Raw genomic sequence first — 25231 nt, 5'->3', positions numbered from 1 at the left:
CATGCCCTTGGCAGAATAAATCAGGGAAAAAAATAATTTTGCTTAAAATTGGAATTTTCTTGAAAGTAATATATTCCTAAATTCAGGGGTATTTTAACAATGTCTAATATTTCAATGTGAAATATAAAACTAAACATTAAAGCCTTTTCTAGTTTATTGATCCTGTTGTCATGGCTCTGCAAGTCACAACTGCAAAGCAATAACATTAGTTATTACTGTAATAACCTAACTCAGCAATCTTGTATTCCTATTTGGGAATTTTTTTCTGACAATTGTTTAAGATACTGGGCTGAATATTGGCCTCTGACCAAGTCTAGATACATCCCTGTCAAGGCCTAGACTGACACCGGACAAAAGACTTGATCACAGTCTCCCTGCAACCGAGCATCTGTAATATCTCCAAGGGTCATCGTTGTTCTCATGCTGTTCACATGCTGTAATGGTATCACAAAAACAAGGGCCTTAACTCTGTGACACATGTTAAATCGAATCGGATTAATCGACATGATATCTTTCTTACCAAAACAATGTCGAGAACACCAAATACATTTTCCAAATAATATACTGAACAACAAAAGGTCCTGTGACATTGAACAAGATTTAATGCAAATTTATGTTTTTTACCAAATCTGAAACAATTTCGGTTTGCAACAGATGAAAGACTCCTGTAAGTGTTCAAATGGTTCAATTTGCCATACTGACTTCAGAAAATGCGTGATTTCATAAAAAACATGAACATGCCAAAATGTCAATTTACAAATCAATGCTGGAACATGTTTCGAAGTTCCTGGAGTGTCTGTGGAACATGTGGTTGACGTCGAAGGCGCCGATTCATCTCATCCCACATGTTCTCCATTGGTGAGAGATCAGGGGAGCGAGCCGGCCAGGGAATGACATTCACGTTGTTATTTTAAGAGAATTCTGAACAAGTCGAGCAATATGAGGCCGGGTGTTGGCATGTTGAAAGGTAATGCCTGGGCCATGACGACGCAAAAACAGTAGAACAACAGGGCCGATGATCTCGTCGCGGTAGAGCTGTCCATTGAGATTTCCCTCTACCACTATCAAACAGGTCCTCTGTCTTGCTGTAATCCCAACCCATACCATAACTCTGCCGCCCCCGAACTGATCTTCTTCCATGACACAATGATTGACAAAACGTTCACCTCGTCGTCGGTACACTCGAATCAGTCCATCCCTGTGGCTGAGGTGAAAATGAGACTCGTAAGTGAATAGAACTTGTCCCTACTGCATGGCCGTCCAGCGTAGACGCTGTCTGCACCACTGTAGATGTGCTTGACGGTGGTTTCCTTTCAAAATGGGACGTCTGGCGGGTCTTCTGGCGACAATCCCTGCACATCTGAGGTGACGACCTACGATTTGTGAAGATATTCACTTTTGCTGGCTGGAATTGATTTCGTAGGTGTGTTGTTCGAAATCCAGTTGTCTTGTCGATTATTGGTTACGTGTGGCCTGCCACTCCGCGGATGGTCTCTGACTGCATTCGTCTGTTGCCAACGTTGCCATAAACACCAAATGGTGTTTCTGTGGACGTTAAATTGTCTTGCAACATCACGTTGACTCGATCCTGCTTCAAGCATACCAATGGCTCGCAGACACTCATTTTCGGACAGGCGTGGCATTTCGTAATGTTTATTATTGCTATACAATGGATATGGAATCCCGTTAATGCACATGTTTTTATATCCATTCTTGGGTAGTGAAATGCATGGGGCTTGCATAAAAGTCAACTTTTGCATGGAATGCAAGCTTTTCTGTAGCAGTTGCGTTTTTGTGCCTTGATTCCATACATGTACTACAATATTGAAAACCAAACTTTACTTGTTTGAAAAATACACTAAAATATAGGTGTCAGGAACTTTTGTTGTTGAGTATACCTCCCTAAGTTTATAGCACAAACAGTGTTTGATGGCTTGCAAGGACGGACGGACAGCTTCGCTTTCTATATCCCCCTCCCTCAGGGCTTAGAGGGATAAAAGAACCAGGATTTGATTGCTGTGATGAAGGAGATGGGTCATGAGCACGATAAATGTATCCTAGATAAAGAAAGTGATTAAACTGATCTTTCATGAATTACAAATTAATTACTTTCAGGTTTTTTTGTAGGTATCGATCAGTGTTTCTGAAAAAATATCAATCCGCTGACATTTTGTCTGGCACTATCAGTGCTAACACAAAAGTGTCGGATAACTTTGTGTGTTTTTTTAAACTGTCCCTGGCAGGTTACTTGATTCGTAAAGATCATTATAATGTTTTTATATTGTTAAAAGAACGAACAACCACAAAATGTTTTAACACCATGAACAAACCTCGGTGTGACCACGGTGGCTGATATCCCCTTAACTGTTTCAACACCAGTCAACCAGAAGCTTTTACCTGTGTGACATCGAGGGCCCCGAGAATCTTGTGTGATAGATGAAGCCAACATTTATCAAGGAAAATATCTACTTGTAAAATATCTTTGCTGTACATGTAATACACCATTCGAAAGGTCTAATCCTACCGTTTATACATACGAAAATTAAGTTTATCACATTATTTGAATAATGAATAAATAACTTAATTGAGTTTGTTTTAAATACAAAAATGTAAGCTAACACGGTCATAGCATCGAGACAAAGGACCAAGGAAGCGAAAATGTGATGATTTTCATAATATCCACTATCCTATTTCTTTTTCATTTTCATTGTTTACGTAATCAGAAAATTACTTTAAAAAGAATTTTAAACATTATCTGTCATCACCCATTTCCCGATAACAGTGGCTGTCCATTCTGTAACATGAGGAAATACCCCCGTTTTCAAAGCTTCGTATGAATGATACACTCAAGTTTTGTCACTATTAAAATATTATAGAGACAGTCCAGCAGTCAGATTAGGCTGAAACTCAGACCGAGAAAAAGCTGAAGCACAAGACTTTGAACAAGTGAGCAAGAAAAACTATTGATTTTCAACTATCCTTTTTGCAATCTTTCTTTAAACCTTTCTAAGAGGATGACACTCCAAATTTGAAGATCCAGCCAGAAAAAAATACCAGGCAATGTGAGGTTGAGGTAAAGGGCTTTGGAATGTGAGACAGTGAGTGGGATGAAACGAGGCAAAGCAAGACAAGATGGCATTGCTCACAGTCAAGACACCAGTACTATCTCACTGACATAAGGAGTAATGTAGGCCTCTGAGTTTTAAAAAAATAATGGTTCCCTGGCAATGATATATCAAAAATAAGGTATAAGTCCATTTATTGTCAGATCATATGTTTTCAGACGTCATACATTTTCAGATCGTGATTACTCGCACTATAACAAGTGGTGTATTGTCACACAGATATTGTAAATACGAGGAGATAAGATAAATTGGTCTTTCATAAGTGACTGAGATGTTTTTCAGTTGTTTATGTGACTAGAGAGTTAATTACGAATGTTTAAGCGTACGAAAACCCATAACACAAGGATATAATGCACCAAATTCCACTCCTAGTGTATGCTCCTGGCACTACACTATTATTCCCCTGGTCAATGGATCAGTGTGCGCGCCATTTTCATTTTCAGCTCCCTGGGGAGTATCTCAAAGGTAACACTGTTGGCACGCACAGATTTGATACACTGAAACCCTATGAAAACATGAAATCCCAATATGGGGAACAGACAAGGCATGAGCCCCACACGCAGTGTACTGATGTCAGGGACAGATATTGTACCGCTTCCATGTGCTACAGGTACTGACAAAGACGTTTAGACATTCCCTATTGAATGTAAGTGTACCAACAAGATGAAGATGGGGAATACTGTCCATCTATTTTTAAACTAGGTAAATGTCTTGTCACCATGAGTTTGAGTGAGTGAGTATAGTTTTACGCAACTTGAAGCAATGCTCCAGCAATGTCTCGGTGGGGGACAACAGAGATGGCTTCACACATTTACCCATGCTGGGAATCGAACCCGCGTCGTCCCCGTGACGAGGATTATACAAAGAAGAAATTAATATTAATGCAGTCACAGTAAATAGGATCGGAATGGAAATAAAAGCGACAAAAACCCTTTCCACATTTATAAGAAATCTCTGTCCAAGCGGAGTCGAGTGTATGATCCGGAATATATGTCGGTCTGACAGCTAGGACCCGGACGTCTGTCTGCCAAGATAATAAGTGGGTGTAATTAAAGTTTGCCTCCTTCCTTTTCATTGAGATTACTAACATCCTGTTTAATGTCTGGATCTCAAGGTTTGTTTTCTCAATCAGACTGTGCATTATTTGTTTGTCCATTTATGTCACTTGTTTGTCTTAATATTTTTGCGAAAGAACCTTTATCACTGGCTTATTAAGACATGCATCATCACAATTGTCACAAGGTATTTTTTCTAAACAAAAAAATTCTAAGTGTGTCCTTCAGGCACCTGAGCCCTGTCCGGCAAAATGATCTTAGCACTGACTATTGTAAGCCCACGTGAAAGTATTGGGATTGCAATGATCTTAGCGCTATGACTATCATAAGCCTTATAATGTGAAAATATTGCAGTTACAATCATCTTAGTGCTATGACTACCGAAAGCCTATGTTAAAGTATGGGAGTTACGATCATCTTAGCACAATGACCACTGTAAGCCAGTGTTAAACTATGGGAGTTAAAATCATCTTAGTGATACAACTACTGAGAGCCTATGTTAAAGAATGGGGGTTACAATCATCTTAGCAAAATGACTACTGTAAGCCAGTGTTAAACCATGGGCCTTCTTAGTGCTAAGACAGCTTTACGCCGTTGTTAACAATATTCCAGCAATAGCATGGCGGTGGACACAAGAAATGGGCTTCACACATTGTACCCATGTCGGGAATTGAACCCAGGTCTTCGGCGAAGGCTTTAACCACTAGGCTACCCGACCGCCCACAGCTTTTGTGGAACAGGCATTAAAATCATTGGCACTCTGATACAAGGAATTTCTAAACCTGAATATGTCGGCTAAATAATGGCAGAATGGCATACGTCACAGCATAAAGGCCCATCTCATGTGACTTTTATCAATGAATGTTGGGCTCTCATGTGCTGCATAATTGGCTTCCAAAACTGGTGCCTCAGTGCGTGACAAACATTTTCATTGGCTGACATGTAGTCTAGGATGCAGTGTGCATATACTACATGATCCATCTTGTGTTGCTTAACAGCAATACGAATATGACAGGAAGCGGTCAGCCGCATCGGAAACATCCCTTAGTTTTGGTTTGGTTTGTTGTTTAACGCCGCACTCAGCAATATTCCAACTATATGACAGCGGTCTGTAAATAATCAAGTCTGTACCAGACAATCCAGTGATCAATATCATGAGCATCGATCCACACAATTGGGATCGATGACATGCATCGACCAAGTCAGCGAGCCTGACCACCCGATCCCGTTAGCCGCCTTTTACGGCAAGCATGGGTTGCTGAAGACCTTTTCTACCCCGGAATCTTCACGGGTCGAAACATCCATTAAGAAGTGTGGCCATTGTTGGTAATCCTACAAAAATATCAACATTGCAAACATTGTTGTGTGTGTGAAATGACCTTTGACCTTGTGAATAATTAACATAACAATTAATGTTGGTAACTGGCATTTTTTATATTATTTCCATGTTGTTGAATGGTTTTGGGGTTGTGGGGTAGCCTAGTGGTTTAAGCAGTCTGGGTTCAATTCTCCACATGGGTACTGTACAATGTGTGAAGCCTATTTCTGTGTTCTGTGTTTAAGTAGTAGGATTTTTATATTTTGGGGGAAAAATGGAAATAAAAATTATATGTGTGGCAGATTTTGGGTGATTATGAGGGTGGTGCCTGAGAACCAAGACTATTATATTTTTTTCAGCCTTACATGAACGATGTGTTCACAAACTGCCATTAGTTATCATGAAATGCTCTGACTGTTGTGTTGCTGTAATTGACTAAATATTTCTCAAATCACAAACACAACCATCATAACACACAGCCTTCAGCACATGTCATACATTCCCAATACCCACGACAAGTATCCTTGTGTTATGGGTTTTCGGAAGCTTAAGAACATTCATAGTTTTCTCTCTAATCACATGAACAAATGTAAAACAGCTCATTCACTTTCTCTTAAAAACAAGCCATCATCTGAGTATTTACAATGTCTGTGTGATGCTACACCCCCCATTACTGCGTGAGTAATCACGATAAACATGGCCGTCATAAATCGTATTATGTCCAAAAACCTATGATCCGACAATACTTATCATGCTTATCACAATGTTTTTGATACCAAATTCTAGTTTTCTAATTTCCGTGCACCCAGGTGTGTATTCAGCGTTGTCAGTGATTATTGAAAACATGTCAACTAAAAACTCATTTACACAACACGACACTTGACGTCAACACGATCTGCAGAGAAACATAAATCTGCTCGACCAATGCGATTGTTCAAACCATCATGAAACAGTTGGAATAGCAGCCATGTTCCAAGACTACGAGTATAACCAAGAACTAGCTGTTGCTCTACATTTGTATGTACGCCACGTTGCCTCAAACCTTGTCTCAAGCCACAGGTATCAAATGAGTATAATAAATGCCTGATTTGGCCCAAGAGGCGCTATTCATCAGTCTCCAATCCTGAAGACATTTTGTAGATGTTAAAAGACAAGCATCTGAAGTAGATCCGATTATGACTACCACCATTGGCGCCTCATCACCACAAAAGCTCTTGGGAGTCTTAAAACACAAGGAGGTGATGGAGATGTCAGGCTACGTCATAAAACCATTCCGTTGATCCCCTCTATTGTCCTGGCAGCATCATTGGGACTCATTTACCTAGACATATGTCATCCGGGGTATTTGTTGAAGACTTTGTGAGATGAGTAAGCCTGTGAAAAAGGTCATTCATAATTTACAGTTTTCTTCCAAGCCCTTGGAAGAATGGTGGTGCGAAGTTGTGTCTTGTTGCAAAAATAGGCTGCACTGAGAAGAAATAATCAATACAGGTAAACTTCGACATATCCTTGAAGTGAACTTAGCTCGGAATTTGATTGATTTCAATTACCTTCTGATGGTAATTCCAAGCCAGTGACTCTAGAATACATTTGATGCAATTTGCATGCATTTTGGGGAGTAGATAAGTTTGCTATCACCAAATACCTCATAATATCATTAGCAACTGATGGTGAAAAAATAAAAAATCACCAGGTCATTTTTGTGTGTGATGACATCATACACCTCCTGATGCATCACTAGATCATGTATGTCTCACGATACAATAGTTTCTTGTTAATAAAAAATGTATTTAAAGTCTTTTGTTCACTTTAGTTTGACATGTATTCATAATGTGTTACGTAACGTGTATTTTTTAAGGGGAGTTGGGAATCATCAGGGATTTAATCATCACTGGAAGTAAAGGCCTTTCCAACAATCCATCATCTGTGCATGTGTTTTTAATGTGTTTAATGTAGGCATCCATTCGTCAGTGTGGCTTTTTCCAAATAAAAAAGTCTAAGTCATTAAAGGAAAATGTCATGAAACCTACCAAGCCTCAAGGATAAACTTTACCAATATATAACAAAATACAAAATTTGACATTGGAAAGTCATGAATGTTTTCTGGCTAAATCAGTGTCATGGTAGCACATATACAACCATGGTCATGTCGGACACCTACTTTAAATTCCTCTGCTATTAAGGTTTCAACAAGTACATGAGTACTTGAGGTCGAGTTGGTTCCAGCAAGATGTGAGTCTGTCACTGAGGACACACGTACTCAAGCTCCTCACAGTGATATCCCGTTGCGGAGCTCCCTATACTATCACTGCCACCAGTTAAAGTTTCCCACTGTGATAGGTGGCTACAACCATGCTTGGAGTTCAACACGCAACCGACTGACCGTTATGTTTACAAACAAGTGGTGACTGCCGCAACGCCAAATACTCTTTATTTACCCCTGCTAAATTATTTTCTTTGTTTGTCAATTTGAATTTTTGTTTCATTACAACTATCATGTAATTGGTATAGTAAGAATGTAAGGGGGAAGTTGGTTGATTTTCTATCCGTCTCGAACCAAGCTGATCAAACAAACAAAAAGGTAAATTCATCTGGGAAATATGGTCAGTCGTAAACCTTTTCAAAATTCACTTTGATTGCATTCCCAAAGACATAAAAAAGTATAAACATTACTACATTTGGGGTTTAATAGCAAATTTCAAGATTCTTGTAATGGTCATGGCCACAATAGTTGCAGCAATTCTACCGAGAGTGTAACGAAGGTGTCATGCGCTGGGAAGGAGCTTGTCACTCTAATTGTCTGAGGCATTGGTGATAAAAGAGTTTAAAAACACACTAACCAGTAACGAAAATGTAACACAAAAGCTTACTTGACGGTTGATAAACATATTACTTGCTGCTATTCAAAATAAGAGGAAAGTTACGTCTTGACATGCATACCATAAGCTGACTATCCGAAATGGTTTATTATCGGGTACCAAAAATTTAGACGGGTTGAAGCCCTAATCTATCACAACCTTTTCGTCATAAACATACAGGAAGGATCCATACTTTGAGTCTTCCATTTCCATTTGAAAAACTACATTCATTATACCAAGAACTCCATATCTTGACAAACTTACTTTCAAAGTAAGAAAAAACGACGGACTACTTCACCTAAGGCTGCAAAAACGGACAGCAGGGATATAACTAGGAATCCACACGACGTGTCTTTGGCAGGCAAATTGGGGAAAACGTAAATAGTTCCTTCAAAATTGGGATTTTTTCTCTCACATATCTATTAAGAGGTATTTTAAGACTGTATGTTATGCATGCACACATGAAATTGGAACTTCTTAATTTGGGATTTTTTTCTGACATTTGCTGCAGACTTGGGGCTGACTATCAGCCTCTGAGCAGGTCATGACCGATCCCTGGACAGCTTCTTAAGAAGTTAGCCAGATATTTTACGAGAGCTTCCTCACAAGGTTGCTAGAGTTACTTCCCTTGAAGCTAGAAATACATTTTCGGCACAGCTGTAAATCGTCTACAATCCATACTACCTGACAGCATGATAGGACTTCAATGGATCCCATGTACAGCACGGTCTTGCTGCAGAAAGCTAGTCACCCATGACAACCAATATTGATACAGCTCACAATATGTCTATATCATAAACAACTCCTTTCGATGGGTTCATTGTTCATTTGTTTGATATTTAATGCCACCCGAAGCAATATTCCAGATATATAATGTCAGCTGGTAAGTAAATGGAGTGATTCCTGATATAATACCAACAGGGTGATGACACAGAATTAACCCAATCAGACCACTCGATCCAGACCACTTAGGATAAGCATAGGTTCTGGTCTACTGAACGACCCCACGCAGTAGTGGAGGTCCAAGCTGACCTGTCCCTGCTTTGATCCCTAAAGCCCAGCATCAGGCAGGGTAACAAGTACCATCTGTTAACCTTGGATGGTATGACACGGCCGGGGATCAACCCTGACCTTCCACTCTCTGGGCACACGCTCTGTCCACTAGGCCACAGAGGCAGTCTCCTGCCCCAGAATCATACTCTTTTATGATGAAATAAGTATGTTATATATTTAGTTATACACTAGCCCATACCAATAACTGTGATATTCCATACATGATAAATGCAGACTCGATTTCAGCCTCGTAAGGAGTGACATTCCATCATCAGATGAAAGACTATATAAGTCCAGTCAAATGCACACACATTAAGTGAACCTGGATCAATAAAACAATGAATCTTGTACATGGGGACAGAATACCATAGGGTACTATTCCAGTGAGTGAGTTAGTTGGGTTTTAACGCCACTTTTAACAGTATTCCAGTTATATAACGGCGTGTCAGCTTATGTGGGAGGAAAGCCCAAGTGATGCAGGTCTCAGACATTAACTACTTCGATGAAACCAACGAGCACGGGTATGGTGCTGACAAACCTAGAAACATAATTCTGGCGTACCCAAGGGATGCAACTCTGCACAGCGAATCGCGGCGCCTTAGACGACTGGGCCACCCGTGCCCCCACCCATGCCCCATGTACCATGATGGGTACTAAGGAAGGGCCCTGTCTTGACCTTGCACAAAATTTTCATACATGAGAGCAATGCAAGACTGACTGATTCATTATTTCTGTCACAGCTGTCTTCCTGAAAAGCATGACATGTTTCATGACGCAGTTGTGTATTGTTTACAATGGGTTAGTCACATCAAGGTGTGCCGGCAGGAAATCCTGAATGGTGCGGGTCCTAAATGTTAGACAAAACATGCATCCTAATCACAGCGAATCTGAGATTTGAACCCATGATCCTCGGATCCTGGCCTGCCAACATGGCCAAAGGGACATAACTCTGTAAGGTGAATCGGGCGTCTTAGACCATGCCCCACTATTTCAGGGATGCAGTGTGATATCTATTTGTACTCACAAACAGTATGATCCTGATGAACCCTCTCGGCTCCTTCAGCACGCGGCCATTGAACGCAGATGCAACCTGGATAACAGACAGACAGACACATGATGAATCACATATATAGAAGACAGTGTCTTTACAGAAATTACTCAAGTATCATGTCTCCTTTCTATTGTGATAGGGTAGCCTATAGGGCTGGGACGGGTAACTCGGGTACCCGGGTTGGGTGGGTACTGAGTAGGACCCGGGTACCCACAGGACTACCCGGACCCGTGGTTAGTCATGTGATATATTGTTTAATGACAAAAAATATCTATAACTCAATGGTTAAACTAATAGTCATTAATGTTCACATTTCTTTCTGACTATGCACCCATTCCTTCTGATTTTTCATACGGTTGAATAAAAATATAACTTAATTCAACTTCAGTGTGTGATTGACCAGATTGTTTAATACTAAATATGTTTTTGTCAGGGCTATGCTAAAAATGTTCCCAATCAGACATTTTGAGACATCTCCTGAGACCTACAGTGGGTACCCGGGTAGGGTCGGGTAATATGGGTGTGGGTACCTGGGTAGTAAATTTGGACTCGTCCCAGCCCTAGTACCCTAGTGGTTAAAGTGTTTGCTCGTCATGCCAAAGACCCGGGTTCGAGTCCCGACATGGGTACAATGTGTGAAGCCCATTTCTGGTGACCCCCGCCGTGATATTGCTGGAATACTGCTACAAGCAGCGTAAAACACTACTCACTCACTCACTATTGTGATATTATACACACTCTCACCCATTCGATACAAATGTTGCATTTTTAGTCAGACTGGAATGACACAATGCTAGAACTACCCCCATGTCTGTGTATCCATTCAGTTATAAATTACTTACAACTCTTCAAATACTGATACATTCAAATTGACATTCCTATCAAGTACCTATCTATGATTCATATCCACCAAAGACTAAGCTTGGCTGACTATGGACTAGGTACTTCCTAGACTCTTGCAATAACAAACACGCTGAGACACTGTTTAGTTTTAGACAGCTTTTATTCATAAATGTAGATAGAGATTTACTCAAGATTTCTATTTTAAGATAATAATGTAATATACACATACTCCCGGTCCAGTGGACTGACAGGATTAAAGTTTACCGATACATGGCCTGTTTTACTGGTAAATTACCAGCAATTATTGGTAAACGGAAACACTACATGTGCATGTGAAATTCTGGAAGAAGTTACCAGTAAGAGAGATGGAGGCGGTGGCGCCACATAGTGATTGGTCCCCGGTCTCTCGTCATTATAGAATGGAGATACATTACTCTGGATAATTGAGGGTGCTATTTATATAGGCTCTGAAATCCACCACCCAGAATATGGAAATGTTTCCCCAAAATATCGAATTTGAAAGGTAGGCTATACCATGGACCTGGGTTAATTCTGTCCAAAATACGAGGGGTGTTCATTAAAGATTTCCTCTAAACCACTTAGGGTTATCATATTTGGTTGAAATTTCACATGTGTAATGATACATGTATCTATGGGTTATGTCTGAATTTGCAGCACCAAACTATTAATCTTACCACTTTTACAGGTGTTATGATCGAGTAGGGTGTGACAATGGAGCCAGTAGAATACCAAGCAGTGGTTAGGTTTTTATATTTGAAAGGTCGCACACCAAAAGAAATGTTCGATGAAATGAAAGCAACTTATGGGGAAGATGCCCCATCATATGACGTAGTTAAACACTGGCATCGCCAGTTCAAGTGTGGTCGGACATCTGTGGAAACAGCTGCTATTCCTGGTCGCCCCAATTTAGCCATTGATGAGGACACTATCCATTAAGTGGAGACCGCCATTTTGGCAGAGCGACGTATAACTGTTTGCCAGTTAGCACAAGATGTCAAGATCAGATTTGTAGGGTCTGTGGAAAAAATCATCCATGATAATTTGAACATGCATAAGGTGTCTGCACGATGGATTCCCAGGTTGCTCACACCTTTCCAAAAGCAGGAACGAGTCAATTGCTCGAAGGATCTTTTGGACATGTGCCAAAAAAAAACAGGCAAACTTTTTTGACAGACTTATCATAGAGGATGAAACATGGGTCCATCACTATGATCCTGAGACTAAAGTTCAGTCGATGCAATGGAAGAATGTGGAGTCACCACCCCCAAAGAAGGCACGTGTCCAACCCACTGCAGGCAAGGTCATGCTCACGGTGTTTTGGGACCAGCACAGAGTAGTGATGATGGATTTCTTGGCAAAGGGTTCCACAATTACAGGAGCTTATTATGCTTCACTGCTGCGGAAATTGCGGGACGCTATCAAGCTTAAGAGGCGTGGCATGCTGACCAAAGGTGTCCGTCTCCTGCAAGACAATGCTCCAGTACACAACTCTCATGTTGCCCAGACAAGCGCGGTCCTGTGGCTATGAAATCCTTCCACATCCTCCTTACTCTCCTGACCTTGCACCATCTGACTTCCACCTCTTTCCAACCATGTGGTCATTTCTGAAGGGAAAACGTTTCACAGATGATGAAACACTGATTTCTGAAGTCAAGTCCTGGTTTGAGACGCAAAATTAGGGCTTTTACAATCGAGGTCTCCATAGTTGCATAAAACGATGGGAGAAGTGTGTAACTCTTGGTGGTTCCTATGTGGAGAAAGACTAATACCTATGCCAAGTTTCATTCCACTAGGTCCATCGGAAGTGGGTCAGGGGAAATCTTTAATGAACATCCCTCGTAGCTGTCTGCCAGCTCTCCAAAGTCTTGTAACATTTCTGTTGAGATCGGTGTAATTTATTCCTGTCTAGTTAAAATTAGAGCACTTATTATTGTGTTTATTTAGACAGTCAGTGTAGATTAATTGTGCTGACAAAATGTTCGTGAGCAATTCGTGAGCAAAGACCCCTTTTATTACATATACAGATCATGATTAATGATCAGATCGCCTTGACAGGGCTCCAATATATTGTTGATGTTTGTTTGTTTGTTTGTTTGTTTAACACCGCACTCAGCAATATTCTAGCTATATGACAGCAGTCTGTAAATAATCGAGCCTGGACCTGACAATCCAGTGATTGACATCATGAGCATCGATCCACACAATTGGGACACGATGACATGCATCAACCAAGTCAGCGACCCTGACCACCCGATCCCGTTAGTCGTCTCTTATGACAAGCATAGCTTTATACTGCAAGCATGGGTTGCTGAAGATACATTCTATCCCGGATCTTCACGAATTCCATTTTGTTTGAAGCAAATGCAAGTGATTTGAGAGGTGGAATTTGATTGGTCAATAGGAGGGACATAGAAGGGGCATAAGTCGTAATAGCCACAGGTGGCACTATGATTGGTCCATGTTATTCCAGCCTTGTTTGACAAGGAAAGAAACTGGAGTTTTATACTCAGTTAACTCCCATGTCTTAGGAAGATGGCCATAAGGATTGGAGAAAACATGCTCACGAGGTTTTGGTAGACAGAGCATGCCCTGGGGAGAGGGAAAAACCAAGGGGTCGAAGCCCCCGCGTTTTTTCCCGACCCCCAGGGCATGCTCTGTCTACCAAAACCCAAGGGAAAGTGTTTTTCCATACTTATTTATAAACCGTCTAACTTGATTAAATAATATAACAAGCATCTATAAATGAGGCGCTTAATTATAGCGCTCCCTTGAAGACGTGATATCATAACTTCCACGTGAAATTCGCTGACTTGCCAGGCGTTCAAGAGCACTTGGATGTGTCCACAACAATGGTTACATTGAGGTAGTTGTGACCTAACGGCTAGCAGTTACTTCATGTGCAAATTGTGCAGCATTGATAAGCACTTGTTTAAAAGCATGTGTTTTGAAACCTCGCTGTCCTTTCACCAGAGACTCTGAAGTGGAAAGATGAGCGACGATGACTTTCATTTTGTTACCCAGTCTTCATTCACTGTACACATGACATTCAATTTTAATTGAATTAAAATTTTGAATTGCTACTTGTAGTCATTTTTTCAGTTACTTGGTTAAATCTGGGATTTGAGGTTTTACATTCAAAGTAAAACCTCCAGAACGAAAATAAAACCTCATAATAAGTTTTACTTTGAAAGTAAAACCTCACAATAGGTTTTAATGCCTATAGAAAGAACTCTCTTACTTAATAGCGATCCCAATGAATAGGTTAATAAATATGGGGAATCGAACCATAGTGCAAGAAAAGTTGACAGAAAGTCATATAATTTGATAATTCTATAATAAATTGTTGTGAATAACAATGTAAGAATGTGTGGTGGAGAAAAAGATTATCAGCACTTTTTCATTTTATTCATCTGTTTACAGTTCATGTGTTATCAATGATATTCAAACTTGCCAATGAAATGTTGCCATCGGACCTGGGTCAATAGCAAAGCACAGATAATTTGTTCATACAATAAATAGAGTGAGTGAGTTGGGTTTAACGCCGCTTTTAACAGTATTCCAGTTATATCACGGCGTGTCAGCTTAATGTTGGAGGAAAGCCCGAGGTGATGCAGGTCTCGGACGTTTACCACTTCGGTGAAACCCACGAGCATGGGTATGGTGCTGACAAACCTAGAAACATAATCGGGGCGAACCGGGATTCGAACCCACAATCATAGGTTTCTGGCGTGCCCAAGGGACGCAACTCTGCACAGCAAATCGCTGCGCCTTAGAAGACTAGGCCACCTGTGCCCCTTCATACAATAATACATATATTAAATGTACGTACATAACAAACTCTCTACAGCGAACTAACAGATACAGCGAACTGATATCTAATCACCGACAAGGCCCATCTACCATTAATTAGTGACGTGTATAGCGAACTGTGAAATCTCACTCAGTGCCAGGTGTCCCTGACAATTGGCTGTTTTGAAGTTGTATCATTAGGTACATTTTAACTGAATCAGCGGTCGATGCAGGAGGAAACATGTATAAATGTGTATGTGTATGGTGTTTTGCTAAGATGGCGGACGTTTCCGAGCGAAAACATATATAACAAACTGATTTATTTGATCCCTTGTAGTTTATTATATCCATGTTCTACTGAATTTATTTATAAGAACTGAAGTTGATGCTTAATTAAACTGCTAATGTGTCGTCATATTTGCTAGTGTCAATGAAAGTTTTACATGTTAGTTTATCTGTTTATATCGGTTACTTATGATACCCCACATTAGGAACATTTCCAAGGAAGCACTTGTAACAATACACATGGTAATCTTTATCCCTGCATATAAAACAATGCCTAGCAAGACAAGATATACAATCGAAATGCTAAATCAATATGTCAAGTGATATTTAATAGCAAATTGCACATTTTCACTAAGATTGTTATAGCCTTGTTCATTCACCTGAAGCGAGACGATGTAGTACTTTTACCAACAGAAAGAGTTTGATGAAAGTGTTACCATACATAAGCCGACCGCTTTCTATAGAATCTTTTTTTCTGGACCTCAAAATTTGGCTTATCTACGGTCATCTACGGTGTTACAAGGAAAACGATTGTTCTGCCATTCAATTTTTTGGTTGCTCCTGTTACCAGACTAAAATTGTTTTACTGAGCCTCCCTTTGTACCCATGATGCCACTCTTTCAGGGTCTTTTGTGCTGCCTAGCTATACAATGTCATTTCAGAGCTGAGATACAGATTATTCTAAAAAAAAGCCTTGGAGGTGACTTAGTCAATGAGTACTCTTAAAGGGTGTCCATTATGTTACTTGCATTTTGACAGTTTAATTTTAAAGAATTTGGACAGCTTTTATTCATTCTACAAGAGAGTCATGATACACCCTTTATCAGATCTTGTGCTTCCAACAAACTGGTAGAATCTATCATGACAAAATATTAATCAGAGCCAAACACTTCCTTCCTGTTACCATGGTTACTGTCCCTGCTGTAACCATTATCAATGTAACATGAGGGACCTGAGTGGTAACAGATGGACCATGAAAGAATTTCCTAATGAATACATTTCCAAATGAGACATCACCTGGTGATATTTAATTAAAGTACTTTTTTTTCATTTTCATGTAATATATGTAGTCACAAAGATATCATTTCAAATGTACTTAAAGGGACAGCACGTCGAAGGTTCTGTGTGTTTTTAAATCATGCATGAAAATAATGTCCGAGTGCGACATCACATGCACAATTCAATTCTCAAACCAAAACCATAGAAGCCGACAATGCAAGCTCTGCACAGCGTACAACTGGTTTCAGCAATGTTGAAGAAAAAGCATGTGTGTTTTCATTACGGATGGGTTACAAAATACTATTTGCCAATTTGATTAAATAAGACAACAGTGTTTATCAAAGCCGAGATTAAAATATATCTATGCCTTGGTCGTATGAAGCCAATCACAGAATTCCCTTCACACAGAATTCCCTTCACACATCTTACAGAATCCATTCATGTTTTTTCAACTGTTTCATTTTGGACGAGTCTCCACATTTAGGTAACCATCACTTTCATTGTTTGTTTGTTTGTTTGTTTGTTGTGTAACGCCGCTCTCAGCAATATTCCAGCTATATGATGGCGGTCTGTAAATAATCGAGTCTGGACCAGACAATCCAGTGATAAACATCATGAGCATCAATCCACGCAATTGGGAAACAATGACATGCATCAACCAAGTCAGCGAGCCTGACTACCCAATCCCGTTAGTCGCCTCTTATGACAAGCATAGTCGCCTGTTACGACATCCACACGATTGTGCAAAACAATACTTAAAGTGTACTGAAAGGCTTGCATTAGAACCATCAGTGGAACAGAACAATCTGTCAGGGAATAAGGCGAGCAGAGCAAGCTTGATGGTTATCAGTTTCAAGGCTTCAGAACGGTCGAAGTCCTGTCCCTTTCATTCCTATTTGCATTTTGCTTTCAAAAATCACCATGAAGGACTTCACCATTCAGAACAGGGACATTCAGGTTTCTTGAAAACAACACTTTGATTTTATCTTATTTGAGTGAGTGAGTTTAGTTTAGTTCAAGGCCAGTCTGAACAGAATTCCAGTTATATCACAGTTTGTCAGCTTAATGTGGGAGGAAAACCTGAAGTGATGCAGGTCTCAGATGTTTACCACTTTGGTGAAACCAACGAGTACGGGTGTGGTGCTGACAAACCTAGAAACATTCCGAGTCAAACAGGATGTAGTATATGCTGTACCTTAAGTATATTTCAAGTACATTTAATTCCTAAGTCATGATGGTTAATTGCATGCTGCAATGAAAAAGGCTTCCCGAGTAACCATGGTAACAGCAAGGACACAAGATTTTAGAACTGCATAGTGCTAGAAGTAGCTCAATCCAGTTTAGAATGATGCAACTAATGTTCTACTCTTTCGTACCTGTGTACAGACATGGAACACAGAGCTACAGACAAGCTCCGTATTTGTGTAAAATACCCCCCCAAAAATATTCAAAACCCAATTCCTTTCAAGAAACGCATGCATTAAATGAAAAACTCAAATGTATAAAAACAGCATGCACAAATACCCAATGAAGCTTTTTCAGCATGCGTACAAAGGAGCTAATTTCCAAAAAACAATTACGAGCTAATTTACTTGTTGAGTCAAGCCTATATATTTAGATATATATGTAGTACATACATACATCTAAAACATTACTTCATTTTTTTGAAATCTTAAAATGTTTACCGGTATTCATTTTTGGAAAAACCCAATACAGTGATGAATAGATGAATGAAAACATATTGGTTACCCTATGAAAAACGTAAAAACCCAATTAAAATAGAAACCCTACAGTAAAAACTCAATTACCCCAAAAGTTTTCTGGAGCTCTGGAACACATTTCAATAGGTGTGTATGCATTGTAAAAGTTTGTTTGTTTGTTGTTTAACGCCATACTTAGCAGTATCCGAACTATAGGACAGCAGTCTGTAATTATTACAGTATGGACCAGACAATCCAGTGATTGATATCATGAGCATTGACCCACACAATTGGGATGCAATGACATGCACCAACCAAGTCAGCGAGTCTGACCACCAGATCCCATTAGTTGCCTCTTAAGACAAGCATGAGTTGAGCTGAAGACCAATTCTAATCTGGATTATCATGGGGGCTAAAATATTAAGCATCCACTTTACTATGTAATTCATATGACTCAGTCTGTCCTGTTTACTGGGTCTGACAGAATCAGGAGATGACAGGTTCCCCCTTGGCCTCACATCAATGTCACATTCCTTATCAATGAACATGTTCTAACACATGTTAACATGCTACTCAGCTGATTACAAAACACTCACACAATAAACAGGACAAATTATTGATCCCTGTAATTCTGCCATGCCAGTGCCAAGCATGCTGGTGACAGCTTTTAACATGGGACACCATTACGTTCTATATGAGATTGTCAGGACAACTCAGTAGTAACAATGAATGACAACACTGATCGGCCATGACGTAGACACATGTTTTAAGGGTGAATCAATACATCGCTCTAGCATAGTTCCCATGGCATTGTGTCAGACTGGCATCAAGTTCAATATTGACACACTGGATATTGGCCCGACAAACGTAGTTTCGTCACATGGACTTCATTATTTCATGTGCCATTAATCAGTTACCATGGTAACCATCTTATAAACCATGACAGGTTAAGTGGCACATTTATGGCATGGATGTAGTTCATGGCATGCTATTGTCTCCTGGCACTATTATTCAGACTAATGTCAAGGATAGTGTACATCTACCCTATCTCACGATCCATGCATAATTGGCTCAATGTGATATGTCATGGCTTAAAATTCAATTGTCTGTGACATTCCTCATGCAGCAGAAAACGTGTTGGATATCATTTGGTTTTCAGTGGCCTGAGGTTTTACTCCTATTTATTTTTTCACTGGACTTCAACCGTCACGATGATGTCACGCTAATGTTGGGCTGGACCCACATTGCTCAAACCTGGAGGGTTTTTAAAAATTGTTTCCCAAAGCAATGTTTTGTTGAATAGTAAAGATTGGGTTTGACTTTTGAATATTTCTTTAAAAAATACCCACTAACATTATAAGGAGACTGACGCCCTATGGATGCTTCTGTTATTGATATGGAGTGGAGAGTTACAAATGGCTACATGGACCCAAAACAGAAGGTACAGAAGAGCGCCTAATGATTTAACACTTTACATGCTTTAAGAACACAAGGCGCCAACCAAAATTTTAGAATATCAAGAACCTTACTTTGTAAGGATATTATCAACTTCCACTAAAACATTTAAACAAATATGACAAACGTCACACAGACGCAAAAACTAGTGTAAATAAGACGACTAGGTTGCACTTGGGCATGTTTTTATAGCTAAATCAAGCCTGAAACCAAATTACGGAAGTTACAGAGTTCTTGTGCATGTGCGTGTTCTTGTGCATGCATGTGTGTTCTTGTGTGTGTTATTGTGCATGTGAATGTTCTTGTGCATGTGGTATGATGACATTCCACCGACCAAGTCACCCAGCCAATGTATACACGTAGCAATATTGATTATTTGCTCAAACGTGTGTGCATGAGTATGAGGTTTGGATTAACGCTATTGAACATTATGTCAGTCATGCCAATCCAATTCAGCTTATTGTGGTACAGATATCGTGTTGACAAACCAAGAATCATTATCATGGAAAATCTGGGATTTAAACCCAATATCAAAGGATCCTGGTATGACTAAGTAATGTAACTCTGCACTGCACCCTAGACAACTGGCCCACCCACTCCTCTTACAAAAAATAAACCAACATACAAGGTGTGTTAAGAAATTATCAGATGTAGCTTGTATCATAATGTTCTTTATAGCACATTACATAATTTATTTATAAATGTATACTTATATCAAGGTCCCTTACAATATCCATCTTTACCTTGTTCAAAATTGAGAACCAGAAATAGTGTTATCCTTGTTCACTTTAAAAGCACTGCTGCAGTTAGCATAATCATGAGTGAGTTGATATTTCCGGCTTAGTATACAAGACAAATACACACAGTAATCTTAATCTCTGCATAGAAAACAATGCCTTGCAGAACTGGAACTATAATTGAAATTGTAAATCATCATGTCTAGAGATGTTTTATTGCAATTTTCACATTTTCATAGCCCAACTTTGTCATCAATGGACTGTTTGTTCCCCTAAAGCAGTACCATCTAGTTTTTGACTGCGCTTAGCCTCATACTCGAAATATCAGTGTGCACTCGAGGGGAAGTCCTCAGATATGAGCATCTGAGCATGTGTCGTGCATCTTGACTGTTGCCAGGAAAAAGCAGTAGGATGTCCCATTGTATTACTCTCATGAGCGCGGTAGTAACTGTTAATGATAATCTACTTCTGAGGCCTGTCCCTAGGTATATGGTCTCTGTTTGTTTAAACAAGCAGACAAACCTTTCTAACAACCAGAAACTTTCTCGACTCATTTTCAATCAACAGTTGTACTTGCTTGAAAATGGGCATAGAGACAGATTCCACAGATCGCTGTTGAAATAAGATTTTGTTACGTCATCCGTACTCATCAAAAGTGATACATGTTGAAAAATTATTTTCCTGATCTTTCCCGACCTCCTTGCTAGAAAATCAACAGGGGGGGCCTCAAATTTCTGTTCATAACAAAACTATGTTTTGCTGTGAGTATAGGGAACCAACGATAAGAGAACAAGTGATGCATCCATGATTAAGTCAAATTTGGTATACATGGTTTATTGTGGTCATAAACGTTCTTGCAACTGCAGTAATGGGCAGGTTGCTTTTTTACATATAACCAGACAAAGGACAGTAACTTCATCATTTTGACATCCTCTGATCCTAAACCGAATGCCTAACATTTGCGTCCTGGTTGGCTCCACAGGAGATCACAGACCATAATCAGATGGACTCTTTAACTGACATGTTCAGTATAAGCATGACATTGCAGTGTTTCGGTTGAATATTGTGTCCCGTTCACCGTGTTTTATCTAGTAATAAATTGCGGATATATTCCATAACATTAGCAATGGTAAAATATAATAATGACTCATTCTCAAGAGTCATTTCATTATTAGACGTGGAATTCTCCATTCACCAAGTACTGAGATTTATCTTACTATTCGTGGACAGTTATACAAAGTAATCCCATTGTATACTTTGAAAGGTCATTAACTTACTATCCATTAATTAGCACTTATTAAAAACTGAAAGCGACTAAAATACGATATTTGTTTTGCACGAACCTGTCCCACTGCTTCCATCTTGATTCACTTCCAGGTCGGATATAGGTGAAGGCCGTCTATTTCCTGTTACGTTTATTGAAACGAAATAGGATTTTAACACAAAAAAATGATTAACATATAACATCATATTCGTATTCATTATGATAACACGTAAACTTTTAGAAATATGTTTCTGTCACAGCCTACGACATAAGCTTTGGACATCAAACCATAATGACAATTTACTTAAAGTAAAGTACGTTTCATTTCTATCATGTTATTTATATGAACAAATAGAAGCACTTTTCTAACGTTAATATTTGACTACTGACCACCAAACGAATACATTAATGTGGGACAATTATGTCATTAAATCTCACTGGCCATTATAAATTCTACGTGTTGCTGTTGGGCTAGTTCGTTCCAATTGTTCAATTGTTTTCATTTGTTGCGAATATTTTTAAACTCTTAAGTTTTTTTCGGTTATGTGAAATATTATTGTTTGTATCTTATTGTAGAGATATGCGAAAAAGGATTTCTATTGGATATCCTCCTCCTATTTTATGTTGTATTTATCTTAAAAACTTCTCTTTTGCAGAAAAAGTGTTTCTTTTCAAATCAATCGTGACTGAAAAGCACGTTAATACAAATAAATTCGCATTGTGTTTAGAAACACATGATGTGATTAACTATCGGAGGAATCCATCCCATATCTCCATTAACAGCAACATGTGGAGGGTATTTGCCCAACCCTAAGCAAAATCTCAAAGCACGATGGTGAACGGCATTTACGGTAGAAATGACCCCAGATAGATGCCCCATAACTCAATACTGGCCAAACCATCGTAGCATACAATTTGGAATAAGTAGTGGATTGCATACCTCCGATTGCCTTATATTTACATATAAGAAAGCCTAATGCTCTGTTAGACGATTTAGCTGCTGCTTTTGCCATAGCATTGTAGTCAAGATGCCCCGTGAAAAGAAGGCCTGGATAATCTTGGACTTGTCATTATTAATAAGGTTACTATTATCAACACACCAAGTATTCATAACATGTAATAGACGATTCACATCATCTGCCGATTCTGCAAGTAAAATAAGATCATCAGCATATGCTAAGGCTGCAATAGTTACATCATCAACACAAATACCAATACCAGTTTCAGTTAGCTTGTCAAGCAAATCATTAATAAAGAAATTAAACATAATTGGCGAGAGTAAACATCCTTGTTTTTAACCCGATTTACATTAAACCAGGGTGTAAGTATACAATTTATACGTACACTGCATTTCACATTATCATATAAAGATTGAAGTGCTAGAAGCATTTTCCCTTTCACACCAATGTTACATAATTTCTCCCACAGCACACCTCTATTAATGCTATCATACGCTTTATGAAAGTAAATAAAAGCAGAAAAAGTGTATTTTTAATACATTTTCTAGTTTCAATAAAAGTACAAACAGCGTGAATATGACCCGTAGTTGATCTACTCTTCCAGAACCCATTTTGTGCATCATTTAGAGCAATAACAAATTATATTGTAAGAATAAGCCTCCACAGGAACCATATTTTAGTCAGTTTGAGTAGAGACAAACTGAGTTCAGTTAAGAAATTGTCATATGTATAAGCAATTCAATTTTTACTCGTTACCTACAGCTACCAAAAGCATGTTGACATCAATCTCGACCAATTGACGTCATCCTGAGATGTGTGTAAGCGTTAATAAACAATCAAGAACAGTGAAGACTCATTCCGGAATCAGCTTGCCTAGCTGAGTTACACGGCTAACCCACACAACAACACACGACCTGAGTGAACAAACAATCAGTTTATTAGACAGCCACATAATTATTTATAGAATCAGTCAACAAAAGAATGTTTACAGTGAACTATTAGAACGTGTTTACAGTCAGTAATAGAAGTACACATATACGAAGACCATCCGATGGACATGGTATAGACTGGTTACACAGGATACATACATTCGTCACGATACATATTCCAGGTACACAACGTAATACAACAGTTTACATATGACTGAATATAGTATACCCGACACACTCTAACTAATACGGGCGGTGGGGTAGTCTTGAGGTTAAAGCGTTCGCTCGTCACGCCGAAGACCCGGGTTCGATTCCCGACATGGGTACAATGTGTGAAGCCCATTTCTGGTGTCCCCGCCGTGATATTGCTGGAATATTGCTAAAAGCGGCGTAAAACCATACTCACTTACTCTTACTAATACATTACCCGAGTGGGCACTCACCAATTCTAGTTCGGCCACAATACATATTCGAAAAGTACCCAACGTAATAAAGTTAACAGTATTGTCATAATCTATTCACAGTAAATTACAATAGGAATATGTAATACACGCAAGTATGACATGTTCAGCTACCAATATAAACTTGCAGGATGTGCCAAGGGTAATAGCATACCGTTAAGATTTAACACTGTACAAGATAGGAACGTTTCTTATTTGAGTGAATAAACAATCAGTTTATCAGACAGCCACAGAATGATTTGTGACTGTCGTCCGTATTTATACCTAGTCCAGCTACCACAGACGAAACATCGCAGGATAACAGAATAAAGAGGTTGTCATCCATAAAATATCTTGTCAATACTGTCAATTACCGAGTTAATACCAACTTCTGCAAATGCCAACCAAACACTTCATTGCATCAGGTGTTCACATCGTGTATCAGTTTCACAAGTAATTAACAAGGATTCTTTTATTGGTAATCATTTGCGGCCATATCGTAACAGATGTTTGTGAGCTCTCTACTGTTCACTTTTAACAATGATCAGACTTCAAAATGTTTAAAGATTTTATTTTAGTAAATTGAATTCCTGTCTTGATTATAGTTGTAGTTGATAAATAATAATGTATAACTTTGTTGTCACTCAGAGGTTCTGGAACCATTCATTAATGGGAATATTACTATCCGAAAATGATACATTTTCCCGTTACAGATAACAGTTTGTGGTAAAGGAAAACGAATATGATAGAAACTACAACATGTGTACTTAACTACGTCACTCCATCTCTCTATATAGAAGACAAGATAATTTAAAAAGATGTATAAGTATTTTTAATCTTTGATCAGGGGAAAAGTTGCGGACACAGCACCACACAAATCTAGGAGTCTGGTCTCCACGTTACCGGAGTCAACACAAGTCTCGGTTAAGACAAAAACATTGACATATGTCAACTGAGACATTGCCTGTGTGATACTAGAGTCCTTGTCACCCGTTGGTGTGATATGCATAACTAAAACTGGGTTTGCCGGTGAGTGAAAGAGGCTTTGAAGTACTTGTATCAAACATGCAGGTCTGTCACTTGAAACCGGAGCCCCACAGCCCTCTGTGTATAAAATATGTATTAATCGATTGGCATCACTGTGTCGCTGTGTTTCACAGAGGCTGTTACTATAAAGTGAGTGAGTGAGTATGGTTTTACGCCGCTTTTAGCAATATTCCAGCAATATCACGGTTGGGGACACCAGAAATGGGCTTCACACATTGTACCCATGTCGGGAATCGAACCCGGATCTTCGGCGTGACGAGCGAACGCTTTAACCACTAGGCTACCCGACCGCCCCATTACTAT

The 25231-nt window shown here is 39.3% G+C and overlaps 1 protein-coding gene across 2 annotated transcripts in view; it reads right to left on the bottom strand.

Annotated features, from left to right (window-relative positions):
- The window catches only part of LOC139444674 (synaptophysin-like), a 123407-nt gene extending 101729 nt beyond the window's left edge, over positions 1 to 21678 (bottom strand). For both annotated transcript variants that reach the window (XM_071225606.1, XM_071225607.1), the window contains exons 1-2: positions 21633 to 21678; positions 10434 to 10499 (exon numbers count right to left, since the gene is read on the bottom strand). In XM_071225606.1, the coding sequence (XP_071081707.1) occupies positions 10434 to 10499; positions 21633 to 21650 (84 nt within the window). In that variant the 5' untranslated portion in view covers positions 21651 to 21678. The remainder of the gene's footprint in view (positions 1 to 10433; positions 10500 to 21632) is intronic.
- Positions 21679 to 25231: the final 3553 nt, after the last annotated feature.

The sequence above is a fragment of the Haliotis cracherodii genome, unplaced genomic scaffold (assembly GCF_022045235.1).
Source record: "Haliotis cracherodii isolate W230 unplaced genomic scaffold, xgHalCrac1.p SCAF_6, whole genome shotgun sequence".
In the NCBI taxonomy this organism is placed as follows: domain Eukaryota; kingdom Metazoa; phylum Mollusca; class Gastropoda; order Lepetellida; family Haliotidae; genus Haliotis; species Haliotis cracherodii.
The sequence above is the reverse complement of the archived record's forward strand: the minus strand, read 5'-3'. Positions and strand labels throughout refer to the sequence as shown.